The 24625-nt window shown below is 36.7% G+C and overlaps 1 protein-coding gene across 2 annotated transcripts; it reads right to left on the reverse strand.

The window, feature by feature from the left end:
• Positions 1 to 11872: 11872 nt before the first annotated feature.
• Positions 11873 to 16739, reverse strand: LOC130961607 (RAN GTPase-activating protein 1-like). Of its 2 annotated transcripts, none has more exons than XM_057887570.1 (3): positions 16658 to 16739; positions 15510 to 15934; positions 11873 to 13848 (listed from the first exon to the last, which is right to left on the reverse strand). In XM_057887570.1, exon 3 carries the CDS (start codon positions 13836 to 13838, stop codon positions 12237 to 12239), a length of 1602 nt encoding a protein of 533 aa, XP_057743553.1. In that variant the 5' UTR covers positions 13839 to 13848; positions 15510 to 15934; positions 16658 to 16739; the 3' UTR covers positions 11873 to 12236. The 2 variants fall into 2 exon arrangements, with proteins under 2 accessions (XP_057743553.1, XP_057743554.1); XM_057887571.1 differs by having other exon boundaries at positions 15510 to 15920; positions 16658 to 16717.
• Between the last annotated feature and the right edge of the window lie 7886 nt (positions 16740 to 24625).

Raw genomic sequence — 24625 nt, forward strand, 5'->3', positions numbered from 1 at the left:
GATGATCAACGATGAGTATATGAGATATGGAGGATGACGGTGGGAGTACCGTGTATGCCATGAGCCGAAGGGCTATATTATTGATAAATGGCTGGTTCTTGATTGGACCATGAGCCGGATGGCTGAGTTATTGCCGGGTCACGGCAAAGCCATTATTGATTATGGCTGAGAATAATTGCATATATGATTAATGAATGAATGTATTTGTGATACCTGGGTAGTAGTAAGGGTGGTGGTTCGTCCCACTTGCTCCAGGTTAATGTTTGAGATTTGATAACAATGAGGATTGATAATATGAATTGAGATTGAATGAATATATGTTTGAGATACCTGGGCAGTAGCAAGGGTTGTGGCTCGTCCCACTTGCTCCGGGTAATGGTGAAAAATGTTGAATGTAAGCATGCTTGTGTTTTCTCTCTGGTTGTAAGGGTGACAGGGCACCGATACCCTCTAATGGCGACAGGGCGCAGATACCCTCTAATGGCGACAGGGCGCAGATACCCTCTAATGGTGATAGGGCACATATTCCCTATAATGATATTAATACGCAACAGAGAGACTGTGCCCGGGTTAGCTACCGGACACGTCGGGTTGGCTTGATAACCGACAGATGATATCATCAGCCATAGGGCAGGCATTCATCATTTGCATATGTTTGAATTGTTTGGGTTTGCCTATTTGTTTTGGATTTCTATATCATATATGCTATGTTACCTGATTACATGCTACTTGTTCTACTTGTACCTTATTTGTGTATTACTTGTCTGTATTGCTTGTGTTTGTACAACTGAGAGATCCCTCATGATGGTGTTGGTGGATGATGGGGCTGTTCTTGATGAGATGAATTGATAATGCGATTGCATAATGATGATGATTTTCGAATGAGATCATTTGAGCTCCCTGGGTAGACGCAGTGATGTGATTTCACTAGCTCCAGGCGAGGGTATGATGTATTGATATAGAGTTGCTGAGGCAGAACAACTGATGATGGTTTGCTTATGATTCTGAGTCTGATTCGTGAAAGAATCAGCGAATTGGGAAACATGTGTAACATGAACTAGATTTAGTATCCCCTTACGACAGATGCCTATTTATGGATTAGTGAGAATCTAGGCTGGATACTTGGTGAAAAGGAGTTTAGGACGCTTAGTGAGTTTTTATTGCAGTGCATTGTATTTATTTGGCACTTTTACCGTACTGGGAACCCATGGGCCCGGGGTTCTCATTCCGTATATATCTCTTGTTTTTCAGATACAGGTCCAAGTGCTCAGAAGTGAGCTGTGGTACGTCTGAGAGACGGCGAAGATCTTTATTTTCTCTACTTTGTGTTTTGCTTAGAATCTCTCCATCTTTGTTTTGAAAAGATTATATTATGTATTGAACTCTTTGGAACTTGCCTATAGAGGCTCTTATGTTTCCTTTGGGAGAGATTAGGATATACTGTTGTCAGTTACTTTCACTCTGTACCCTAGCCGGCCTAAACTTCGCGGGTCGCGACTAGTGGCTATTACTTATGTTATATATATCTATCTGTTATCTATCTCTTAATCTCCTTTATGCCTTGTCCGTATATCGCTTTCGGCTTCACAGTTTAACTTTTCGTTGTCGAAACGTGAGTGATACGTCTTCGCGATTTTATTTCTACTCTTTTCAGGCTTCTCGATTAATACTCCTTTCGAAATTAACTATATTTATATATTAAAAATCCACCTGAGAGTCGTACCACCGTAATATCATTGACTTATGACTCGAGCATAAGGATTTGAATATTAGGGTGTTACATTATGGTATCAGAGCAGTTCGTCCTCGTGAGCCTGAGGGATGGAACTGCTTATGCTTCAATGCATACTCTGAGCCTGTGCCTGTGCTAGTTAGGGTATCTAACTGATACATCTAGCATGAAGTCCATGAGTGTACCTTTGGTACTTTGAAGCACTATACTTCCGATATTGAGACTGATCAACTTGATATCGATTGTTTGGTGTGTATAAGAACCAGATGGCGCATCGTGGGCCCAGTCAGGGACGTGAGAGAGATCGTACTAGCACGCAGGAACCGGAAGTCAACCCGAATAACCCGGTAAACATCATGGCGGCGTTGGAGAATATGGCTGCTGCTATGCAAGCCACTGCGGAGGCTCTTGGGCAACAGATAAACAATAATGGCAATGGTGGAAGGGAAGCTCAGGGCCCGATGACACTGGCAACTTTCTTAAAGGTTAATCCACCTAAGTTCAAGGGAACCACCAATCCGACTGAAGCTGATACTTGGTTTCAGGCTATGGAGCGAGCGTTGCAAGCGCAGTTGGTACCCGAGGAGCAGTGTGTTGAATTTGCTACCTACCTGCTTACAGGGGAGGCATCGCATTGGTGGCAAGGGGCTCGACGTCTCTTACAACAGGGGAATTATCCTATCACTTGGGATGCCTTCCAGGTGGAATTCTATAAGAAGTACTTCCCAAATTCCGCCAGGACATCCAAGGAATTGGGGTTACTACGGTTGAAGCAAGGTGTTATGTCCGTATCTGAGTATACAGACAAATTTGAGGAGTTATTCAGGTTTTCTCGCATGTGTCAGGGAACTCCGGGAGACTTCGAGGAATGGAAATGCATTAAGTACGAGGGAGGACTTCGAAGTGAAATCCTAAGCTCCGTTGGACCGATGGAGATTAGGGTCTTCTCTGAACTTGTGAACAAGAGCCGTATTGCTGAAGAATGTGTGAGGAAGGCTGTTGAGGCAAAGAATGACCGTCGGGAGTCCCACCGCAGGGAGCACAATCAAGAATACCCAACAAGGGGTCAAGAGTTTAAGAGAAGAGGATACCCACAATGTTTTCCTCAAAGGCGAAATGACCTTGCGACGAGTGAGGAGTCCCAAAGGGATGGTAAGGGAAAACGAGCAGCGGCTGCTTCTAATGTTCTGAGCTGTCAGAGATGTGGAAGTCATCACCCAAATAGGCCATGCCTATTGGGGTTAGGCGTATGTTACAAGTGCGGGTTACCAGGGCATGTATCAAGAAATTGCCAACAAGGAGAGAGTCAGGATGCGGGCCGATTGCGGCAGTAAGATTGAGGTAATTGCAATAATCAGGCTTAAATGGCAGTGTGTGATTTTATAATACCGCCTGTACAGTAAAACTGGGAATGTCGAGCTTAATGTTAGACTGAGAAGCAAACCGGATGGTCCGAGTAAGGGATTTCCTTAATACAAATGGATAAATGCCCGTGATGTAAATGACTTTCTGTTGAGAATGATGTGTTGTGTTTGTTATGTAGTTGGTTGATTTCTGGATTTTTGGTGAAACGGATTGAACCCATGACTTTTAGTTCCTTTGATTTAAACAGATAAAGAATGGTCCTAAATGATGGATTTAGAAACGTTGAGTTGAAATACCAGTCATGCTAAGTTATGGTTGGGTACTTGAGGAAATAAGTGATGGAGCTAATACTTGACGAGAAATCAAAGTGGCATAGCGGAAGCTTGCTAAAAGCGTTAGCATAGTATGGTAATAATAAGGAAAAGTGGGATATGATTAAAAATGCTTTATGCTTTGAGTACTTAAAAGTTTAGTGAGCTTATACGGATACTGATTCTCGATAATTGGAATTAATTACGGCTGTGAGCCTTAACGGTTCTGGAACGGGTGATGAAATTATCATTGATGCATAGTCGGATTTAGATGATGATTGAGTGCAAGTTGTAGTGTTCGAAAGATGAGTGCTATGATGTTTGGTCATGGTGACTTTGGATTTAGATCAAGATTTGTAATGATCGGTTTCAGAGGAATCGTTTGGAAACCTTTAAATTGCAATGCTGATGCGGTACTGAGATTGGTTTGAGGGAATCCGTGACGAGTGGTAAACTCCAATTTTTGGGGAGGTGCTGTTAAAAATTTTCCCAAGAATTTGAAAGAGTATTTGGTTATATTTTTGAAAATGATTTTTGATCTGAGTAACTTCAACAAAAGAGATGTGTCTTGAAAGCTTTTATAGATTATTAGAGGAAAGCGGATTCTTAAGAATTTGTCAGCTTGTTAGTACAAACTCATTGGATTCTAAAAACGAAGAAAGCTTTGATTGATTATAGCGATGTGTGATGATGGCTATGATTAACGATGATGACAATATTATTGATGACATGATTTGAGATTTAATAGGGTGTGAGTTCATGAGACGATAAGAGTAAGGAACGAGGCTGTTGGTCGGTGTTGAACGAATGACCGAGACCCTCGAAGATAGAGAAATCAGAGCGCGGCAACGGAAGCGCGTAGAGTAAAAAGACCTTGGAACTGTTATGCGTTGGATATAAAGGCATACTATGCTCGCGTACTCGTAGGGATGGATGGAATTTTCGAGGGCGAAAATTTCTGTTAGGGGGGTAGAATGTAATACCCGGTCTAACCAAAATTAATTAAATAATGAGTTAAGTAGGAGCGAATATGGTTGGAAGATTTGGCAATTGGAATTTGATGATTTCAATATGATATTTGGATTCAGTGAATTTTTCCGAGTCGGAAGACATAGTTTTCTGCGTAAAAGTGCGCAGTGGAATTTTGACCGGCAGTACCAGCTGAGACCTGTCTGGTACTGCAGCTGAGAAAGTTGATTATGAGTAAATAAGATTAAGAAATGAGGAATTATAATTAGGGGAGGTAGAAATATTTGAAGTGCGATTTAAAGCGCTAATCTTAAAGGTTTGGGGCCAAAATTAGGCCAACGGACAAAAATAAGTGAACTGGGCCTAAGTGGGCCCAAGACCCAACATATATAAACATTAGTTATGAGCATTTCAGCTCATTTTTACCCTAAAAGAGGAGTGTGGGGCGCTGATTTGAGAAGAGAGAAGAGAAGAGGAAACCTAACTCTCTTTGATCTTCAAACCACCATAACTTGAGCTACGGAGCTCCGATTGACGAGCCGTTTGCGGCCACGCGTCGCTCTTCTCATCCTCTACAATTCTATCTAAGTTTTGTGGTGAGTATTCCATTCATCTCTGCCCAGTTTTCGAATTTCCCCACTGTTACACGTTTTTGGGAAGTTAGTGTTGAAATCTTGTGATTTTGGGTGTTTAGGGATACTCCAACATGGATTCTAAGTGGGTTCTATCCCTAATTCATATGGGCTGAGGTAAAAAGTGCTCAAACCCTTGTGATTTATCATCTTTATAAGCCCTAGGTTGATGTATGTATGTGATATTGGTTATGTTAGTGTATTTGGTGATTTTGATGCACAATTGGGAGGTTAGTATTGCTTGTGGACCTTTGGTGAGGCTTGGAGCTAAGGGTGGTTGAGACTTCCATAGAAGAGGCTCAATTGATTTGGCTACAAGAGGTACGGTTTAAGTTTCATTTAAGTACCGTGCGTGTGATGAGAATTCCTAGGCTAGATGCCCCTAGGATTAAGTTTGGATTGTGTAAATGGTTGATGCTAATATGCATAGTTGGTATGTAATGTGAATTGATGATTGGGTTGAGAATTGTGTGGCCTTGTATGCTTGGTGTATTGAAAATTTGAAGTATTGGATAATGAGTATTAATTTGTGGTTTATGCATTTAAATTGTGAAATTGGGCCGGAGGCCGTAAATTTTGGGCCGGGGCCGGAAAGAGGTAAGGGAGGTAAGTTGATGTGTGCATTGTATGATGACACAAGTGATTGGATGAATTTCATATAATGAATATGCGAATGATTGGGTTGATTATTGAATAATGAGGTTTGAGGAGTTGAAGGGTGAAATTATGTAGATGAAGTATGTTTGGTTTTGGGTTGAGAAATATTATGTGGTCATATATGTGATTATGATTATTGATGTCTTGATGGTATGGTGATGTATGAGAGGTATATATGTTGTGATATATGCTTGAGGGATGATTAAGGTTGATTTGTGGGTGAAACCACGTGATAGTGATTATGATATTGATTATGTATAATGATGGTTGATTGGAAATAGTATTGTTGGAAATTGAGATGAGGAAGGATGTATGACATGTTATTATGTTTGTAATTTAGCCATTTGCTTGAAATGGGTAAAGATGGTTATATGATGGTTTTGCGATTCGTGGTAAAGTGTTAATGTATGAGTTGAGGAGGCTTGATGTTGATTTTGGGTATATTTTGATTGGTTTCAAAAGGGTTGAAATTGGCATGTTTTGGTTGATTTTGAAAAGAGTTGAAAATGGCTTGTTTTGAAAATGGCATATTGTAGTTTTGTATGAAAATATGGTGTTTGGGCATACTTTGATGGGACATAACTTGGACTACGGATCTCTGTTTTGTACCAAATCTGTTTAGAAATGAAATTGGATCCGGGATGTCCATGCCGTTCGAAGAACGGGTGAAAAACGATTTAAAATGAGGAAGTTATGTCCGTTGGAAGATTGGGGTTTAAATCTGTGAATTCTGCAGTTTTTAACTTAGAAAATTTTTAGCAGAATGACCCCTTGCGCGTGGGCGCACTTGGCGCGTACGCGCCGTTCTTCCGAAAAGTGTCATCCACGCGTGCACGTGATGTGCGCGGGCGCGCCGATTGTGCTGCACCCAATGCCCAGCCATTTTCCAGAGAGTTATGCCAGGACTGTGCCAGTGTTGTGCCTGGGGCACGAGAACACCCGCGCGTACGCGTGGTTGACGCGTGCGCGTCGATTGGCAAGTTTGTAATCCACGCGTTAACGTGCATGACGCTTGCGCGTCGATGAGTTTTTAAGGCCATTCGCGCGTGCGCGTGGAGTGCGCGTACGCGTGGCCCTGCTTTCATGCCAAAGTTGATTTTTGAGTTCTAAGAGCCAAATCTCATACTTTTAAGCCTCCGATCTCACCCCTTATGTATTAAATCATTATGATATGCCTATCAATGAGAAAAGAGTTAGGGGATGTGGTAACTTGCGAGTGAAGCAAGGGGAAAAGTTATGATCAATGATGATCAACGATGAGTATATGAGATATGGAGGATGACGGTGGGAGTACCGTGTATGCCATGAGCCGAAGGGCTATATTTATTGATAAATGGCTGGTTCTTGATTGGACCATGAGCCGGATGGCTGAGTTATTGCCGGGTCACGGCAAAGCCATTATTGATTATGGCTGAGAATAATTGCATATATGATTAATGAATGAATGTATTTGTGATACCTGGGTAGTAGTAAGGGTGGTGGTTCGTCCCACTTGCTCCAGGTTAATGTTTGAGATTTGATAACAATGAGGATTGATAATATGAATTGAGATTGAATGAATATATGTTTGAGATACCTGGGCAGTAGCAAGGGTTGTGGCTCGTCCCACTTGCTCCGGGTTAATGTTTAAGATACCTGGGCAGTAGCAAGGGTTGTGGCTCGTCCCACTTGCTCCGGGTAATGGTGAAAAATGTTGAATGTAAGCATGCTTGTGTTTTCTCTCTGGTTGTAAGGGTGACAGGGCACCGATACCCTCTAATGGCGACAGGGCGCAGATACCCTCTAATGGCGACAGGGCGCAGATACCCTCTAATGGTGATAGGGCACATATTCCCTATAATGATATTAATACGCAACAGAGAGACTGTGCCCGGGTTAGCTACCGGACACGTCGGGTTGGCTTGATAACCGACAGATGATATCATCAGCCATAGGGCAGGCATTCATCATTTGCATATGTTTGAATTGTTTGGGTTTGCCTATTTGTTTTGGATTTCTATATCATATATGCTATGTTACCTGATTACATGCTACTTGTTCTACTTGTACCTTATTTGTGTATTACTTGTCTGTATTGCTTGTGTTTGTACAACTGAGAGATCCCTCATGATGGTGTTGGTGGATGATGGGGGCTGTTCTTGATGAGATGAATTGATAATGCGATTGCATAATGATGATGATTTTCGAATGAGATCATTTGAGCTCCCTGGGTAGACGCAGTGATGTGATTTCACTAGCTCCAGGCGAGGGTATGATGTATTGATATAGAGTTGCTGAGGCAGAACAACTGATGATGGTTTTGCTTATGATTCTGAGTCTGATTCGTGAAAGAATCAGCGAATTGGGAAACATGTGTAACATGAACTAGATTTAGTATCCCCTTACGACAGATGCCTATTTATGGATTAGTGAGAATCTAGGCTGGATACTTGGTGAAAAGGAGTTTAGGACGCTTAGTGAGTTTTTATTGCAGTGCATTGTATTTATTTGGCACTTTTACCGTACTGGGAACCCATGGGCCCGGGGTTCTCATTCCGTATATATCTCTTGTTTTTCAGATACAGGTCCAAGTGCTCAGAAGTGAGCTGTGGTACGTCTGAGAGACGGCGAAGATCTTTATTTTCTCTACTTTGTGTTTTGCTTAGAATCTCTCCATCTTTGTTTTGAAAAGATTATATTATGTATTGAACTCTTTTGGAACTTGCCTATAGAGGCTCTTATGTTTCCTTTGGGAGAGATTAGGATATACTGTTGTCAGTTACTTTCACTCTGTACCCTAGCCGGCCTAAACTTCGCGGGTCGCGACTAGTGGCTATTACTTATGTTATATATATCTATCTGTTATCTATCTCTTAATCTCCTTTATGCCTTGTCCGTATATCGCTTTCGGCTTCACAGTTTAACTTTTCGTTGTCGAAACGTGAGTGATACGTCTTCGCGATTTTATTTCTACTCTTTTCAGGCTTCTCGATTAATACTCCTTTCGAAATTAACTATATTTATATATTAAAAATCCACCTGAGAGTCGTACCACCGTAATATCATTGACTTATGACTCGAGCATAAGGATTTGAATATTAGGGTGTTACAGGTAGGGCACTTTTCCTCGGAATTATTCCTCCAGGGGATGCGCAACGGAGAGACTGATATGGGAGATGCCAATCGGATTTGTGTCAGGTTTGACAGAATAACCGACACATGAGCTCATGGCCAATAAGACAGGCATGCATCATATGCATTTATGTGAAATTGTTTAAGTGTGCATTGTTTTAGATTGCCTACGTGTATATTTTTGTTTAATTGCTAATTGCTATATATGTTATAACTATTTTTTATTGTGTTTGCATCCTATTATTTGTGTTTGTTTCTACTGAATATAATTACTGAAATCAATACCGAAATTCTGTGGTATCGAATTGAAATGAGAAAGGTTAAGGTGAATGTTAAAAGAACTTGAGTTTATGGATCATTGGTTAGTGAAGGGCTTAGTTTACATTATCCTATTTTGGATTAGATAACCCTAGGCTTGGATCTTGGTTGTTGGAGTTTAGGATTGTCTAGTGGGTTCGTGTAGTTTTACATCGTCTCTAATTTAGAACTGTTATCCTGTTGGGAACTTTTTTGTTTCCTCTTGTTTCGGAAATTTTCTGCTTTTCAGATACAAGACGTGATACACCTCTATGAGCATGCTGGATTCTTTCTGGGAAGCAAAGATTTCATCTTGTGGGTTATATATTTTGTACCTAGTTATATGTATTCTCCACTTTTGTATATATATCTTATGTAAACCTCTTAGAGGTTGATTTTGGAGAAAATAGGATTATGCTTTCGTTGTATTTTGGAATTCTATATTTATATATATATTGTCTCTTCTGTTTTCTGTTATCTATGCTTTTTACCTTTATCGTTTCAAGTGTGACGCGATTCAGGTTTAGATTTTGCTTATCCTTTCTTTCAAGACTACTAGTTAAACTATATCTCCTTCGACTATAAGTTTGTATTTTTTTTTAGAGGTAGAAACACCTTACCACCTCTGATTTAGGACTATAGCGTAAGGATTAGTGTGGTAAGGTGTTACATTATAGTATCAAAGCAGTTCGTTCTCATAGAGACTAGGGAATGGATTGGCTATACTTCTGAGCATACTCTGGATTGTGTTTATATGCTCTTTAGGATACCTGACTAATAAATATAGCATAATTGTTCATGAGCATGCTTTTGGAATTTTGAAGTACTAGACTTGAGATATTGAGACTGATCACCTTGATATGAATTGTTTGTTGTGAACAAAACCCGAATGGCGTCTCGTGGACGTAGACGAAGAGGAAATGAGAGACACAGACTGACGAGTAATCCGGTTGACTTCATACCTGCTTTGGAGAATATGGCTGCTGCGATGCAAACTACAACTGAGATGCTGGGGCAACAGGCAAGAAATGGGAACAATAATGGGGCAAATGGACCCAATGGAGGGCCGATGACCTTGGCCACATTTTTCAAGGTGAATCCACCAACCTTCAGGGGTACGACCAACCCAGCTGAGGCTGATAACTGGTTCCAAGCGATGGAAAGGGCGTTGCAAGCTCAACAAGTGCCAGAAGATTAGTATGTGGAGTTCGCCACATATCAGTTGAAAGGAGAAGCCCAATTCTAGTGGCAGGGTGCTTGTCGTTTACTGCAACAAGGCGATGTTGTGATCACTTAGGATGCCTTTCGAGTGGAGTTCTATAAGAAGTATTTTCCAAACTCGGTTAAGGTGGCAAAGGAGTTAGAGCAGTTGCAGTTGAAGCAAGGTTCTATGACGGTGGTAGAGTACAATAACAAGTTTGAGGAGCTATGTCGATTCTCTAGAGTTCACTACAAGAATTTGACAAATTAGCGACGGATTTTTGCGAGAAATATTTTTTGTCACTAATCCGATCACTAACTAGCGAGGAATTAGTGATGCACTAACGAAAAAATTAATGAACGGTCACAAACTGAGTTTTGTAGCTAAAAAAGAGCGGTTTTCGCTAATTTGTCACATTATTTAGCGAGTGACAATGTTCTAACAAATCAGTCACTTAGGAGTTCAATCGAATAAAAGTAAAATAACGAGGAATATTGTTGTCACTATTCCGTCGCAAGTGTTTGATATACGATGAGTGAAAAGCAATTCATACACTAGTTCGTCGCTAAATAAACTGTGCGAAAAAACTAATTAGTGAGGAACAATGTTCCTGTGAATAACTTTCTATTAGTAGTAACTATTCTGAGAAAGGGTGTGTGTCGTGCCATTCGCAGGGATTGTTCCAAACAGGCCAGTACTGATTCCGGGGTCAGGACTGCAATTAACCAACATAGCTCATGTTAGGGACTTGTCTTCAATGCTTTCTCTAAGCTGTTGAGAAACCAGAAGCTGCAAAGAACAGCATCTTCAACTGTGTGAGTAACCGTGCTGTGACTCTAGATGGAATGGCAAAACTGTGTTCTCAAGCTGCAGGACGCCCAGTGAACATTGTCCATTATGATCCAAAAGTTGTTGGTGTTGATGCAAAGAAAGTTTTCCCTTTTCGCAACATGGTAAAATTACTATTAACTTGCACCTTTGTGATCTAACTTTACTAATATCAAAGATTATTGAAGTGTTCATAAGTTTATAACAAGAGATTGTTGTTCTAGCATCTTGTTAATCGGTTTAGTTGATTCATTTTGTCAAATAGAATATATATCTTTTGAAGGATTATTTTATCATTTGCATGTTTTGAAGTTTATTTTGTCAAAATCTTTATCTTTCAGAATGCAAAATGGTTATTTACTCTATGTTGTTGAGTATCCTCGCAATAGATGAACACTTTTAATGTATATTTCTTAGACACTCGACTATACAAACCTGATAAATTTTATATGAAGTTATGTATTTTTTCCTCATTGAACTTATGTATTTATTATGCAGCACTCCTATGCTGAACCAAGAGCAGCCCAAAGAGAGGTTTGAGGAGTATGTAAAGATTGGGAGAGACAAGAAAGTTCCAGTACTTGCGTGATCCTTATATAGTTTCTGTCTTTTTTATTAAAAAAAAATAATGTATAAACATTGATTGGATAAAGTGTATTACAGAAGAAAGTTACTTCTCTCCCTATTTAGAATAAGAATCTATGAATGGTCTACACCCGCAACAAAGATCAATTTCTTTACTATGAAAATTGATAAAACCAAAACAATCTCAAATCTCAAACGTAGTTGCCATTTGCCAATAAAGGGAATGTCTAGCATACTTTGAGAAATTCTTTCTACTACATGGCCTTAAGTAAAATAAAGGAAAAGATATAAATAAAAATAGATAATAAAGGAGCAAATATTACGTATTTTAGATTCTGGTAGATTAATCTGATGATCTGGTCTATAACTCTAGGATAAAAGGAAGAGAATAGATCAACCAACCAAAGATAACCAACAGCCATAGAAAAACATAATTGACCCTAAATGATTCTAAAGCTAACATGGAATTCAGAAGTCTAACATACAATAGATGATGACTACAAATCAATTTAATATAAAAGTCGGATGTCTATGTCCTATAAATCTTCCTAAATCTCAAGGCTCTTCAGTTTTGATTCCAATTCATCGCGATCAGCATCTTCTTCAGCCTCTTCATCAATGTCTTCTCCTTCAGGATCATTCTCATCCAAAGGACCCAGCATATCAGGTAAACTTTTAAATATATCCTTCAACTCCTTTATCCCTTCATCAGATATGAAGTTAGCATTAATGTTTAGCAACTTAAATCTAGGTTTTTGCACAACAGCTTTAGCCAAAACCCTAGCTCCAGACCTAGTAATTGAATTTGTACTCAAATCAACCTCAAGTAACTGGTCATGACCCTCTTCCAATGCCTTGCTGATCAAAATTGCACCTTCATCCTTCAGTTCATTCTCAGACAAATTCAACTTGGCAAGGAACTGTTTTGATGATATACATTCAGCTAGAGAAGCAGCAACATTTGTAGTAATGTCATTTCCAGCCATATCCAATACTTCCAGCGATGGTGCAGATTCCTTCAATGCATTTGCAAGGGCTTCTGCACCGTCATCCTCCAAGTTCAAATAACTAAGGTATATCTCCGTCAGATCAACAAATCCAAGTACAGCTTTACTCAGGGCGACTCCAGCTTCCACACCAAACATGTTGTCACGCAAGTCAAGCTTCTTCAAGTGTTTACAAGTTCCGAGTGCCTCAGCTAGGACAACACCACCATCAGAACCTACCCTGGTAGATGAACAACGAAAATCTTCCAAAGCTGCAGATCGTTTCACAATTTCAGAAATAGCAATTGCCCCTTCATCTCCAGTCATGTTATTATGAAAATGAAGAACCTTGAGCTTCTCGGTTGAAGGAATTAATTCAGATACTGCTTTTGCAGCTTCCTCTGATATACCATCATTCATTAAATAAAGCTCCTCCAAGTTATTTTGTGATTTTAGGAGGGACCGAAATGCTCTAACTCCCTTTTCACCCATGGCATTATTTGACAGGTTAAGGTACCTTAAAACACAACCTTCCAGTGCAGAGGAGAATATAGTCATCACTTCAAGAGCTTCTGCTTCCGGCCTGCCAGCAATAAAATCCGACAGGTCCACTTCCTTCAATTGATTCTTAATTGACAGTAGGATGGGTTCAGCAACTTGAGCAGCTTCCAAGCCAAAACTTCTGTTGCTGAAACATATCTTAGTATAAGAGTTTGGTGCCCTCAATGGCTCCAACAGTTCTGTAGCCTCTTCTGCATCAATGAAGGCTCTGCGACCACCAGATATGTCAAAAACAGTTTCACCGGTTACAGTAACCTTTTCAGATACCAATACTCCATCCTCCTTCACTCTAGGACCTCTTTTCAAAACGTCCAACATGAGCTTACTCGATTCCTTGGCATAAATTTGCACTGCAAAACTCCCATCACCATCAGGCTCCTTCTCAAAGTGCTGGGTTGCAGTCGTGAAAGCAATTTCTTCAATTTGCTTAGCATCCTCCTCGGCCTCTTCTTTGCTAAGCAGCCCATACTTTCTAGAGAAAATGGATGGGGTTGTAAGGTTCTTGGTCATTCGTTCAGCAAGCATTAGCCTAGTACCCTGGCTAGGGGGCCATAACTTGATTGAAAGTGGGCGATGTTGGTATGTCTGTGCTGTGGAAGCCATATCAACCAACCTGGAAACACATGCAATAACCACATTTAAAAGGACAAATTTATACACTTCAATAGTAGTGTAGTACTAGAAAACAATGAGATATAAAATTACTCATGGAAAATAACAACAAATTTCATATAATTATTCCTACTCTATAGACACAAATCCTAGTTTGGTATATCTACCACAACAACAAATAGCATTTAAATTTGCAACAAGCAATAGACAACAAAAGCATATCATTCAATAAGTCATGAGCAGAGTAATGATGTCCAAGGAATAAAGTAGTACAATTATGTAATACTTTTTTTCTCATGAGAAACAATCAACAATCAATATAAACCTAATCAACCATGAAATTTAGATTCTTCCAAAGAACCATCGTATAGTATGTTATATTGTGGTAAAATGATATTAATCATCACATAGTTTTGTCGAGGAAATCATGATGTTTGTAAGTGTTGTCAGTAACTGCAACCTAGACTCATACAAAATCAAAGAACCATAGTATGCATATTAATATTAAGATTAGGATATACACATTGTTGCAAGGATGAGATATAATACTAATGACCAATTTAAGTTTTTTTTCAAAAGAAGAATAAAAATCCAACTTAGAAGTCAATAATTCCAATACAAAATTCAAAAGCTATTTAACATGAATTCATGAGATGTCACAGAACTTAAAAGGTATGGATCGGGTGATTTAGAATCAGACATAAAACAAAAAAGAATAAATAACCAATAAAGGCCATGTTAAGATTTTTAAATCTTTTACTTTAGCAAATGCAAAACAAATATATTGAGAATCTAAACTTTGTATCATTTCCATAAAAAAATTAAAAAATAAATAAAATCAATTTGCAACCATAACTCTCATAGTTGTCAAAACCAACCCAGTGATCGAAACGGTCAGGGCATCGGACTACTAGGTCACTAGGTCTATGGGTTGACCCGGTTGACCCGGTGTTATTTAAATAAAAATATAAAATAGTAAAAAACTTAAAATTAAAATTTGAAATATATGTCTTCACACACATTTTAACAACAATCAAGTCTCAAATTCTAAAAACAACTAATACAAAAATAGACATAAAATTAGTCAGTACTACTACAATAGTATCTTAATTTGACATAATAAGAATATCAATCCATAAACTATGTCCAAGGAGTAATTTCAAACTCTAGGTATGTATCTTCATCTTACAAATGTGTTCATCCTTGTTCTTGGGACAATGGTGTTTCTGATGGTGTATGTGATGATGCCTTCTTAAAATCCCATAAAAGAGAAAAATTCAATCAAGTAACTAACAGCAAAACCAATCAGCATCATTACAGCAGCAACAATCAACAATCAACAAAACCACTGCATATGTATAATCAGAAAAACCAATTCAACAATCAACACAATCATTAATAATTAGCAAAACAATTCATAAACCAATTCAACACTCAGCAAAATCACTGCATATTCATAGTCAACAAAACCAATTCATAAACCAATTCAACAATAAAATTAACATTAACATTTCAACCAATTCAACATTTCAAGTTCAACCACTGCTATATTCTAATCAGATACATAAATCAATCAACAACAAAATTAACAGAAATAAAATCAATGAATCAACTATTAAAAATTAGTATAGAATATTAGAATAACTTAAAAAATAAACTTACCTGTTGACTGTTGTTGCAGAGGCAGAATCGAGCAGTGCAGGCAGACGAGCAGTGCAGGCAGCAACACCCACGGACGACGAGCAGCAACACCCACGCAAAGCTCGAGCACTCACTGGCGGAGGGAGGCGCGGCAAGACGCTAGCAGCTGAGGCGAGCAGAGATGGAGGACAGGGGCGATTTTCGCGAGCAAAAGAGGCGTTGGGTTGGGTGCAGTGATGGCGGACGACGACGACACGCGGCAGGAAGCACAGATCGAGGCCTCGAGCACTCACCGGCGGAGGCGCGGCGAGACGCCAGCAGCCGAGCACAGATGGAGGAGAGCGTGCGTTGGCGGTGAACGGAGATGGGCCAAGCCGCTGAGGTGAGCTCTGATGATGTGGTGGTGTCTGTGGGCGAGCAGTGAGCTCCCAGCTGTTTGTGAGATACTGAAAGTGAGATAGATTCGGGTGTTGGGGGTGAGCTTCAGAACTAGGGTTTTGTTTTTAAATGTCGAACGTCGTTCTGGGGCGGGGGATTTAAAAAAAATTCTGAATTGGCCCAGATTTTTTAAATCCGTCGGTTCACTGGTTTTAGTAAAACCCGGATGAATCCAATCCGTTCTTACCGGTTTTGCTATTTATTAGGTCCAATGACCAATTCGAACAGGTCTAGAGACCGGGTCGTCAGTTTTTTTATCCGACCAACAGGGTCGGTCTGATTTTTTTCAACTATCATGATTATGTTCAGAAGTAAACTTCACAAATAAATAAAATATTATTTTTGCACGGAAATAGTGTCACTCACTCATTTGAACGGAAAAATATTAGTAATAAAAACATGATATTCAAAACAAAGATCGAATTGCTGGAAAACTAAAAGACACAGACTACATCCATAGCATCCACATCAAATTATAAACCCATGTGTGTGCAAATAATCTTATCTAAAAACATATCCACCGATCCAATCACTGCTTCATTTTCCAAAAACTTTGTGGGAAACTAAAATAGGCCAATTACTCATCACGCTAAGTAGGAAAAACAGCTAAATTTTTCTTTTTAAAGAAAACAATTGAAAATTAAAAGCAAATCAAAGCCCTAGAAAAAGAGAAGACATTTTCCAGAAGAAAGAGTGAATGAGTACATAATCAGAGGCTATGAGTTCAGTACCTGAGAAAATGCGATTACCAAACTTGGACAGCGGAAAAACCCTAGATAGAGAATGAATGATAAGAGAGAGAGGAACCGTGGAAAAGAGTTTTGAATTTGAATTTGGTTTTCTGTTTTTTATTGTCAATTTGTGAAGTTCTATACTTTTTATATTTATTTACTGAGTTATTTAATTAGATTAAGAATTTAATTTTTATATTGTATAAAAAAATGTACAATAAGTCAATAAGTTAATTATGTATTATTATATAATTGATTTTTTAAAATTTAAATATATAAATTTAATTAAATAATTAAATAATTTTTTATATTATCAATGTATTAAAATTAAATTGTTAAATTAATATATATAAAAGTTAAAATTATTTTATAATTTAAAAATAAATTTAAGAAAAAGACTGAAAGTTTTATATTTAAAATAAATTTTATTTAATACATTAATCGTAAAGTCAAATTTAAAAATGGAAAAATGTTGAGAACTTTGGAAAGCGTGCGTTGGAAAATTGGAGGGAAATGATGATTAATTATTGGTTGATGAAAAATTTAACGGCATACGTGGGTTTTCATTTTTCCTCTTCCTTCTTCTTTACTCTTCCGTGATTAAATGATGATATAGCCTCGATTTACATTTTATTTAGGCGAACATGTATAAATGATTAATGAGTAATCCTATACATTTAAATATTTTTATAAATTAAATTCAACTAAATTAATAATAAAATTTATAATAATATTAGTTATATTTAGTATTTTTATTTATAATAATATTATAAAAATATAAATTTTTTAAAATTATGTCCGTCTTAATATTATAGATTATGACATAAAATATTTATAATATTAAATTATTTTTATCAAAATGTCATAAGACAAAAATTTATGTCATCTGAAAAAATAAAGTCTTTGTAAATAAAAAAATAAATAATAAATTTTTTTAGTTATTATTTTTAAATAAAAGAGTTTATTTTTTTACTAATAATTAATTTTAATATTTGTTATCTAAAATTTGAAAAATTTAACGTGTATGTTTTTATATTTGATTAGGTATTAAGTTTGTTGTACAAATAAAAATAATTACTTTTTGTACTTGTTATTTAAAAATGATATTTTTTTCTCTATATATATAAAAATATTTGATAGTTATAAAATTAACTCAAATTTATTTTTTTTAAACAATTGAATCTTGATTCTAACTTTTAGTCACAACATTCGTATTTTCTCTGAATTATATGTGAAAAGAAATGAAAATATATATTAGAAAGATAAACAGTAAAAATTTATAACTCAATAAATATAAATATATATGTATATAAAATAAAATATGGCTTTTGTTCCCAACGTTTGGGATAAGTCCTATTTATTTCCCTAACGTTTAAATCATCCTATTTGAATCCCTAACGTTTATAAAAATAATTCAATATTATTCTGCCGTCAATTATACTAACAAATCATAATGTATTTTTTCATTATTCTCACTTGAATGTATTCATTCTCAATTAGGTCTTACTTGGATGTGTTCGATTTCAATATTATACCCACTATTTATGTTTAGATTCAATTATGTCCATAAAAAAGTAAATTATGTAAATATTGCAGGGATTAGTTTCAACTTTTAATGAGCTATTTTTCGGAGTGGATCATTAGTTCTGTCCTAAACATTTATATTCTAACTTCAAGAAAAGATTTTTAAAACTCAAACTAAAGTCCATGATATGTAATTGATGTCAGGATAACATTGAATCACTTTTACAAACATTAGCGATATAAATAGGACGATTTAAACGTTAGGGACACAAATAGAATTTATCCTAAATATTGGGGACAAAAACAATACTTTATTCTAATATTTTTATTTAAATTATATTATGTTGTTAATTTTATTTTTTGTAGAACAAAAAGGTAGAGAAAAATAGAGAAGGAGAGAAAATAGAGAAAAAGATTAATTTTTATTATGTTATACCAATTTAGTTAGATTTAGTTAACAAAAAGATTTAGATATGTAGTATTATTCATGTATAATTAGTCTATCAGCTATTTTCTAAATCTGTAGTTAAATTTTTATATTTTAAAAAATTTTAATTAATGCTTCTGCCATATTTAATTTTATAATTAAGTTTTTGTTAGTATAAAAATATTAGATTAACAAAATATTTTTGCAAATTAAAAATATCAACAATTAAAAATTTAATTAGATATTTGACTATATATTTTTGGAGAAAATTTTTTTATTAATTTTATCATTTTTTTATACAAAAGTATCTAATTATAAAATTAAAAGTAATATAGAAATTTAATTAAAAACTTTTAAAGGGTACAAGATGTCGCTAGTACAGGTTGAAGGGAGGATCAGGGACTTGCCGCCTTCAGGTGGTGACAGGATCGAATCTTCTTGGAGCAGCGAGGGTGGTACCTACAAAGGCATTCCGACACTCAAATCAAAATGCATCTAAAAGGTATAGATGAGGGTTATAAGTGTGTAACGTACCTGTGAAGTCCTTGACCCCTTTATATAGTTTGAGGTTGTTATCTTATCTTATTTTATTGGCTAAGATAAAGAAGGTGTTTGAATTTGAATATTGGTTAGAAATTTGTAGTTATCGGACCGGTTTAGACTGCAGTGATAGCTCAGACCCGAATAACCGGGTCGTTCCTACTCTGATAAGGAACCTAATAATCGGGTCCAGAACATAAAGCATAAAAATTTAATTATAAATTAGGTAAAATTATAAGAATTGATAGAATAATTAAACATTTAATTTTTTTTGGGGCATGTTTTTTTTATTTTGTGTTTATTGATTTTTTTAATCCAAATTTTATTAGTGAAAATTAGGCTAATCTAACTATTTTAATGAAAGAATAAAGATTTAAATTAATATTTTTTTATTTTAACACTTCAATTTAAAATTACTAATTAAGAAATGTAATGGTATTTAAGTGTGTCTAAATGTATCTGAAAATTCTTTTATTTTTTACTAAGATATGGTTGAACACAGCAAATATACATATATACATATATATATATATATATATATATATATATATATATATATATATATATATATATATATATATATGTCTGACAAATATCAATAAGGACTTGTTTGGACACTATTTTTAAAAAATATATTTTTTAATGATATTTTCTTAAAAGAACTTTTATAAAAATAAAAGTGATTTAATGTTTGAATATCTCATGTAAAAATATTTTTTTATCTATCAATTATGTTTAGGTAAAATAAGATAAAAGTATTTTTTTGTTTATTTATTATGTGAAAACATCTTTTTTTTAAGAAAAAATATTTTAAAAAAAAGATGTAAATTGTAACTTCTCAAAAAATATGTTTTTTTTATTTTTCTAATACTTTTACTTTTACTATTAGAAATTTGCCAAATACACTTTATTGAAAAAAGAACTTTTTTTATCAATTTAATGGTGCCCAAACAAGCACTAAGTATTGTATTCAAAATGTATTAATGGATAAGAAAGTATAGATACAGTACTCTTTGAGTACTCTCGTGTATATTACTAGGATAGGAAGTTATGTATTCTAATTTATTAGGATCGTAAATTATGCCTTTTAAAATAGAAAAGATTTGATATAGTTTTATATCAAAAGATGTGTATAAGTGTGTGTGTGTTTATGACTCATAGAAAGGCAGGTTGAAAGAACTTATTTTTTACATGGTATCAAAGCGACTATAATACCGACAAATACAAAAAGAACCTAGACTGCATAATCATGGCAGCAAAACCAGAAAAGAACTTTATAAATGAACCAAAGACTTCAGAAAAGGAAACTAAAAAAATTTACTCGCCATATGACTCAATGTGAGTGACAACCTAGAAAATGTAATCACGCAAGTGCAGTTGTGTGGAGAAAATTATGAGGAATGGGCTAGAGCAGTGAAAATATCGCTTCAAACTCGAAGAAGATAGGGATTCATCGATGGAACTCTCACGGAATCAGAAAAAGATGAATCTGATCTTGAGGATTGGTGGATAGTCCAATCCATGATTGTATCTTGGATCTTGAACACAATCAAACCAAGCCTACGGTCAACCGTTGCGTATGTTGAAAATGCATGGATACTGTGAAAAGATATCAAAGAACAGTTTTTTGCTGTGAACAGACCATGAAACAACAACTAAAATCATATCTGATGAGATGCAAGTAGGAAGGGATGGCCATGACAGCGTATTATGGGAAATTAAAAGTACTGTGGGATGAATTATCACAGTGCGAGAAAATTCTCAAATGCACGTGTGGTGGATGTAAGTGTGGGATTGGCTTTCAAATTAAGAAGCGAAGGAAAGAAGAGAGGGTCCACCAATTTCTGAAGGATCGTATATTCTTAATGCTAGTCCAAGAGGAGAGAGTGAATACGATGGCTAATTAGTTGTGGAACTCGCAATGCATGCAGGGAACAGGATGAAAAGATGAGGAGATCATAGCCAAACATCAACAATATGCTCTAACTATGGCAAAAGTGGACATGATGTTAAAGGATACTTTCATATTGGGGGATATCCAGAATGGTGGGGCAATCCACCGAGGAATGAAGGAAGAGACGGTGACAAAGGCTACGAACGATAAGGCACGCGTATTGGAGGAATTCTAGCACGTGTAAATGTGTCACACACTGATGGAAGTAGCAGCCATGCTATCAACACGAAAGACAAGAGACGTGAGATATCAGGACTGACCAATGAACAATGGAACGTATTGGTAGATATGATCAACAAGCAAAAACCAAATGAATATGAGAAAATGACTGATAAGAGAATTTTTTATTTATGGATCATTGATAGTGGAGCTTTCAACCACATGACCGAAACCCTAAAAAATTTATGTGAAAAGAAAACTATACGCGGATGTCCAGTAGGTTTATTGGATGGAGAGCAGGTGATAGCGTGCAAGCAAGGGACAGTGATTCTTGACAGAAGACTTGAATTGAAAAATATTCTCTATGTACCTAAATTAAAATGCAACTTACTCTCAGTTTCTCAATTAACAGATGTAGAATTTTGTATAGTACAATTCACTGATGAATTTTATGTCATACAGGACTGCACTTTGAGGACGCTGATTGGAGCAGGTGAGCGGAAGGATGGGTTCTATTGGTATTGTGGGGCACACAAGATTCAAGCTTGTCATGCCAAAACTGTAACACCCTACCACACAGAGCTTTACACCTAGGATGTAAAACAGAGGTGGCGAGGCGCTACGACCTCTAAAAGAAAATATATTTATATATTATAGGAAGGATATTCTTATCTAGGAGCCTTTGAAGAAATGGGTAAAGGAAAAATTGGTAAAGCAAAAAGTGCAAAGCTCACGGAGCGATAAGGTAAACAAAACAAGATAGAGCAAGCTAACAAGATTATATCTTAAGAGTTCCAAAATATAGATAACAAAACTTAGGACTCGGCTCGCGAAGATAAACTGGCCCGAGCATATAAGTATATTTAAACAATATACATATATAGGAAACCCAAAAGAACCCAAAATACAAAGTCATAGAGCCTGTTTCTCCAAAATAACCCTTAAGGGGAAGCTAATACATCAAATACATAAGAAGTGGAGATATTAAGTATCTAAATAAATACATATAACTAAAAAGAGCCCCAAAAGATAAGGATCTTCGCTAATCATAAGCTTCCAGCATGCCTCAGCGAGGTGCCGCCTGACCTGCATATGAAAACTACAAAATTCGCATAGGTGAGAACCGGAGATTCTCAGTATGGGAACAGTGCCCACATATCTAACATATAATGTCCTGAAAAAGCCGAAGGCAATCTTAGAACATCCAACAATAGATTTAAACTTAAAACCAACATTTAAGATCACAAAATAAGATAAGGTATCTAAAGAGTTTTAACTTATCTCAATTCTAACTTAACCCCTAACATCATCACCTTTCCTCTAATCTTCCGAAACTCCGATAGAATCCCATAGACAAACAAAGCAGACAAAGCAAACATAAGTGGAAGGCAGGTACAGCAAGAAAATCATATAGCAAGTAAGTATAGTAATTTCACAAAGGCAATCCCAAATAATGCAAACTCAAACAAAATAGACATAAGCATATGATGCATGCCTTTCTTACTGGCCGTGAGCTCATGTGTCGGTTACTTTGCCAGAACCCAACACACCCGGTAGCTAACCTGGATATCATCTCTCTGATATGCCTCCACACTCTTGGGATATAGTGTCTGTCACACTCTCGGGATATAGTGACCATCACACTCATGGGATATGGTGTCCGTTGCATTTCTTGGGACAAAGTGCTCCCACACTCTTAGGATATAGCGCCCGCCATGCCACACTCTTGGGATATAGTGTCCGTCACACTCATGGGATATAGTGCCCGACACACTTCCCAGGGTAAGGTGCTCCCACACTCTTGGGATATAGCGTCCGACATGCCACGCTCTTGGGATATAGTGCCCATCACACTCATGGGATATAGTACCTGACACACCTTACAATAGAGAGAAACTTACACATTCACATCTTGAACGAAGTTTCAATCATCACATTCATTCACAACTATTCATCATTGCTATGGCATCAGATATACTTCATGTATTCACATTTTTCTTATATAATTCATCTCTTACCAACCTTAGTTCACCACTAAGATACCCCCTCTTCCCTAACTTCATCTCATTGCAAGGTCTACTACTAAGATCTAGGGCTAAAAGAGTGAAAATAGAGGTTTAGAGGTTCAAAATTGGATTTAAAATGCAAAATATTCATTTGCTGAAAACAGGGCTATGCGTATGCATGTTATATGTATGCGTACGCATACGAGAAAATTTTTCCAAGTCACACGTACGCGTGAGTGTGCGTTTGGACCAAGACGCGTATGCATTACTGATGAGCGGATAATTTATACACTTTTTGGTATTGTTTTTAGTATGTTTTTAGTATGTTTTAGTTAGTTTTTATTATATTTTTATTAGTTTTTAGTTAAAATTCACTTTTCTGGACTTTACTATGAGTTTGTGTGTTTTTCTTTGATTTCAGGTATTTTCTGGCTGGAATTGAGGGACTTGAGCAAAAATCTGATTCAGAGACTGAAAAGGACTGCAGATGCTGTTGGATTCTGACCTCCCTGCACTCAAAGTGGATTTTCTGGAGCTACAGAAGCCCAATTGGCGCGCTCTCAACGGCGTTTGAAAGTAGACATCCTAGTCCAGCAATGTATAATAGTCTATACTTTGCTCGAGATTTGATGGCCCAAACTGGCGTTCCAAATCAGCTCAAAACTGCCCGGCGTTAAACGCCGGAACTGGCACAAGAATGGGAGTTAAACGCCCAAACTGGCACAAAAGCTGGCGTTTAACTCCAAGAAAAGTCTCTACACATGAAAGCTTCAATGCTCAGCCCAAGCACATACCAAGTGGGCCCGAAAGTGAATTTTTATGTCATTTACTCATCTTTGTAAACCCTAGGCTACTAGTTCTCTACAAATAGGACCTTTTACTATCGTATTTTCATCTTTAGATCTTTGGATCTTTGATCATCTTTAGATCTTTGAATCTTTTGATCACGTTTTGGGGGCTGGCCTCACGGCCATGCCTAGACCTTGTTCTTATGTATTTTCAACGGTGGAGTTTCTACACACCATAGATTAAGGTGTGGAGCTCTGCTGTACCTCGAGTATTAATGCAATTACTATTGTTCTTCTATTCAATTCAGCTTGTTCTTGTTCTAAGATATCACTTGTTCCTCAACTTGATGAATGTGATGATCCGTGACACTCATCATCATTCTCACCTATGAACGTGTGCCTGACAACCACCTCCGTTCTACCTTAGATTGAGTGGATATCTCTTGGATCCTTTAATCGGAATCTTCGTGGTATAAGCTAGAATTAATGGCGGCATTCAAGAGAATCCGGAAGGTCTAAACCTTGTCTGTGGTATTCTGAGTAGGATTCAATGATTGAATAACTGTGACG

Source organism: Arachis stenosperma, chromosome 2 (assembly GCF_014773155.1).
Source record: "Arachis stenosperma cultivar V10309 chromosome 2, arast.V10309.gnm1.PFL2, whole genome shotgun sequence".
In the NCBI taxonomy this organism is placed as follows: domain Eukaryota; kingdom Viridiplantae; phylum Streptophyta; class Magnoliopsida; order Fabales; family Fabaceae; genus Arachis; species Arachis stenosperma.

Bases quoted from the DNA above. Each gene is read 5' to 3' on its own strand.
- LOC130961607 (XM_057887570.1), bottom strand. From the start codon at position 13,838: ATGGCTTCCACAGCACAGACATACCAACATCGCCCACTTTCAATCAAG.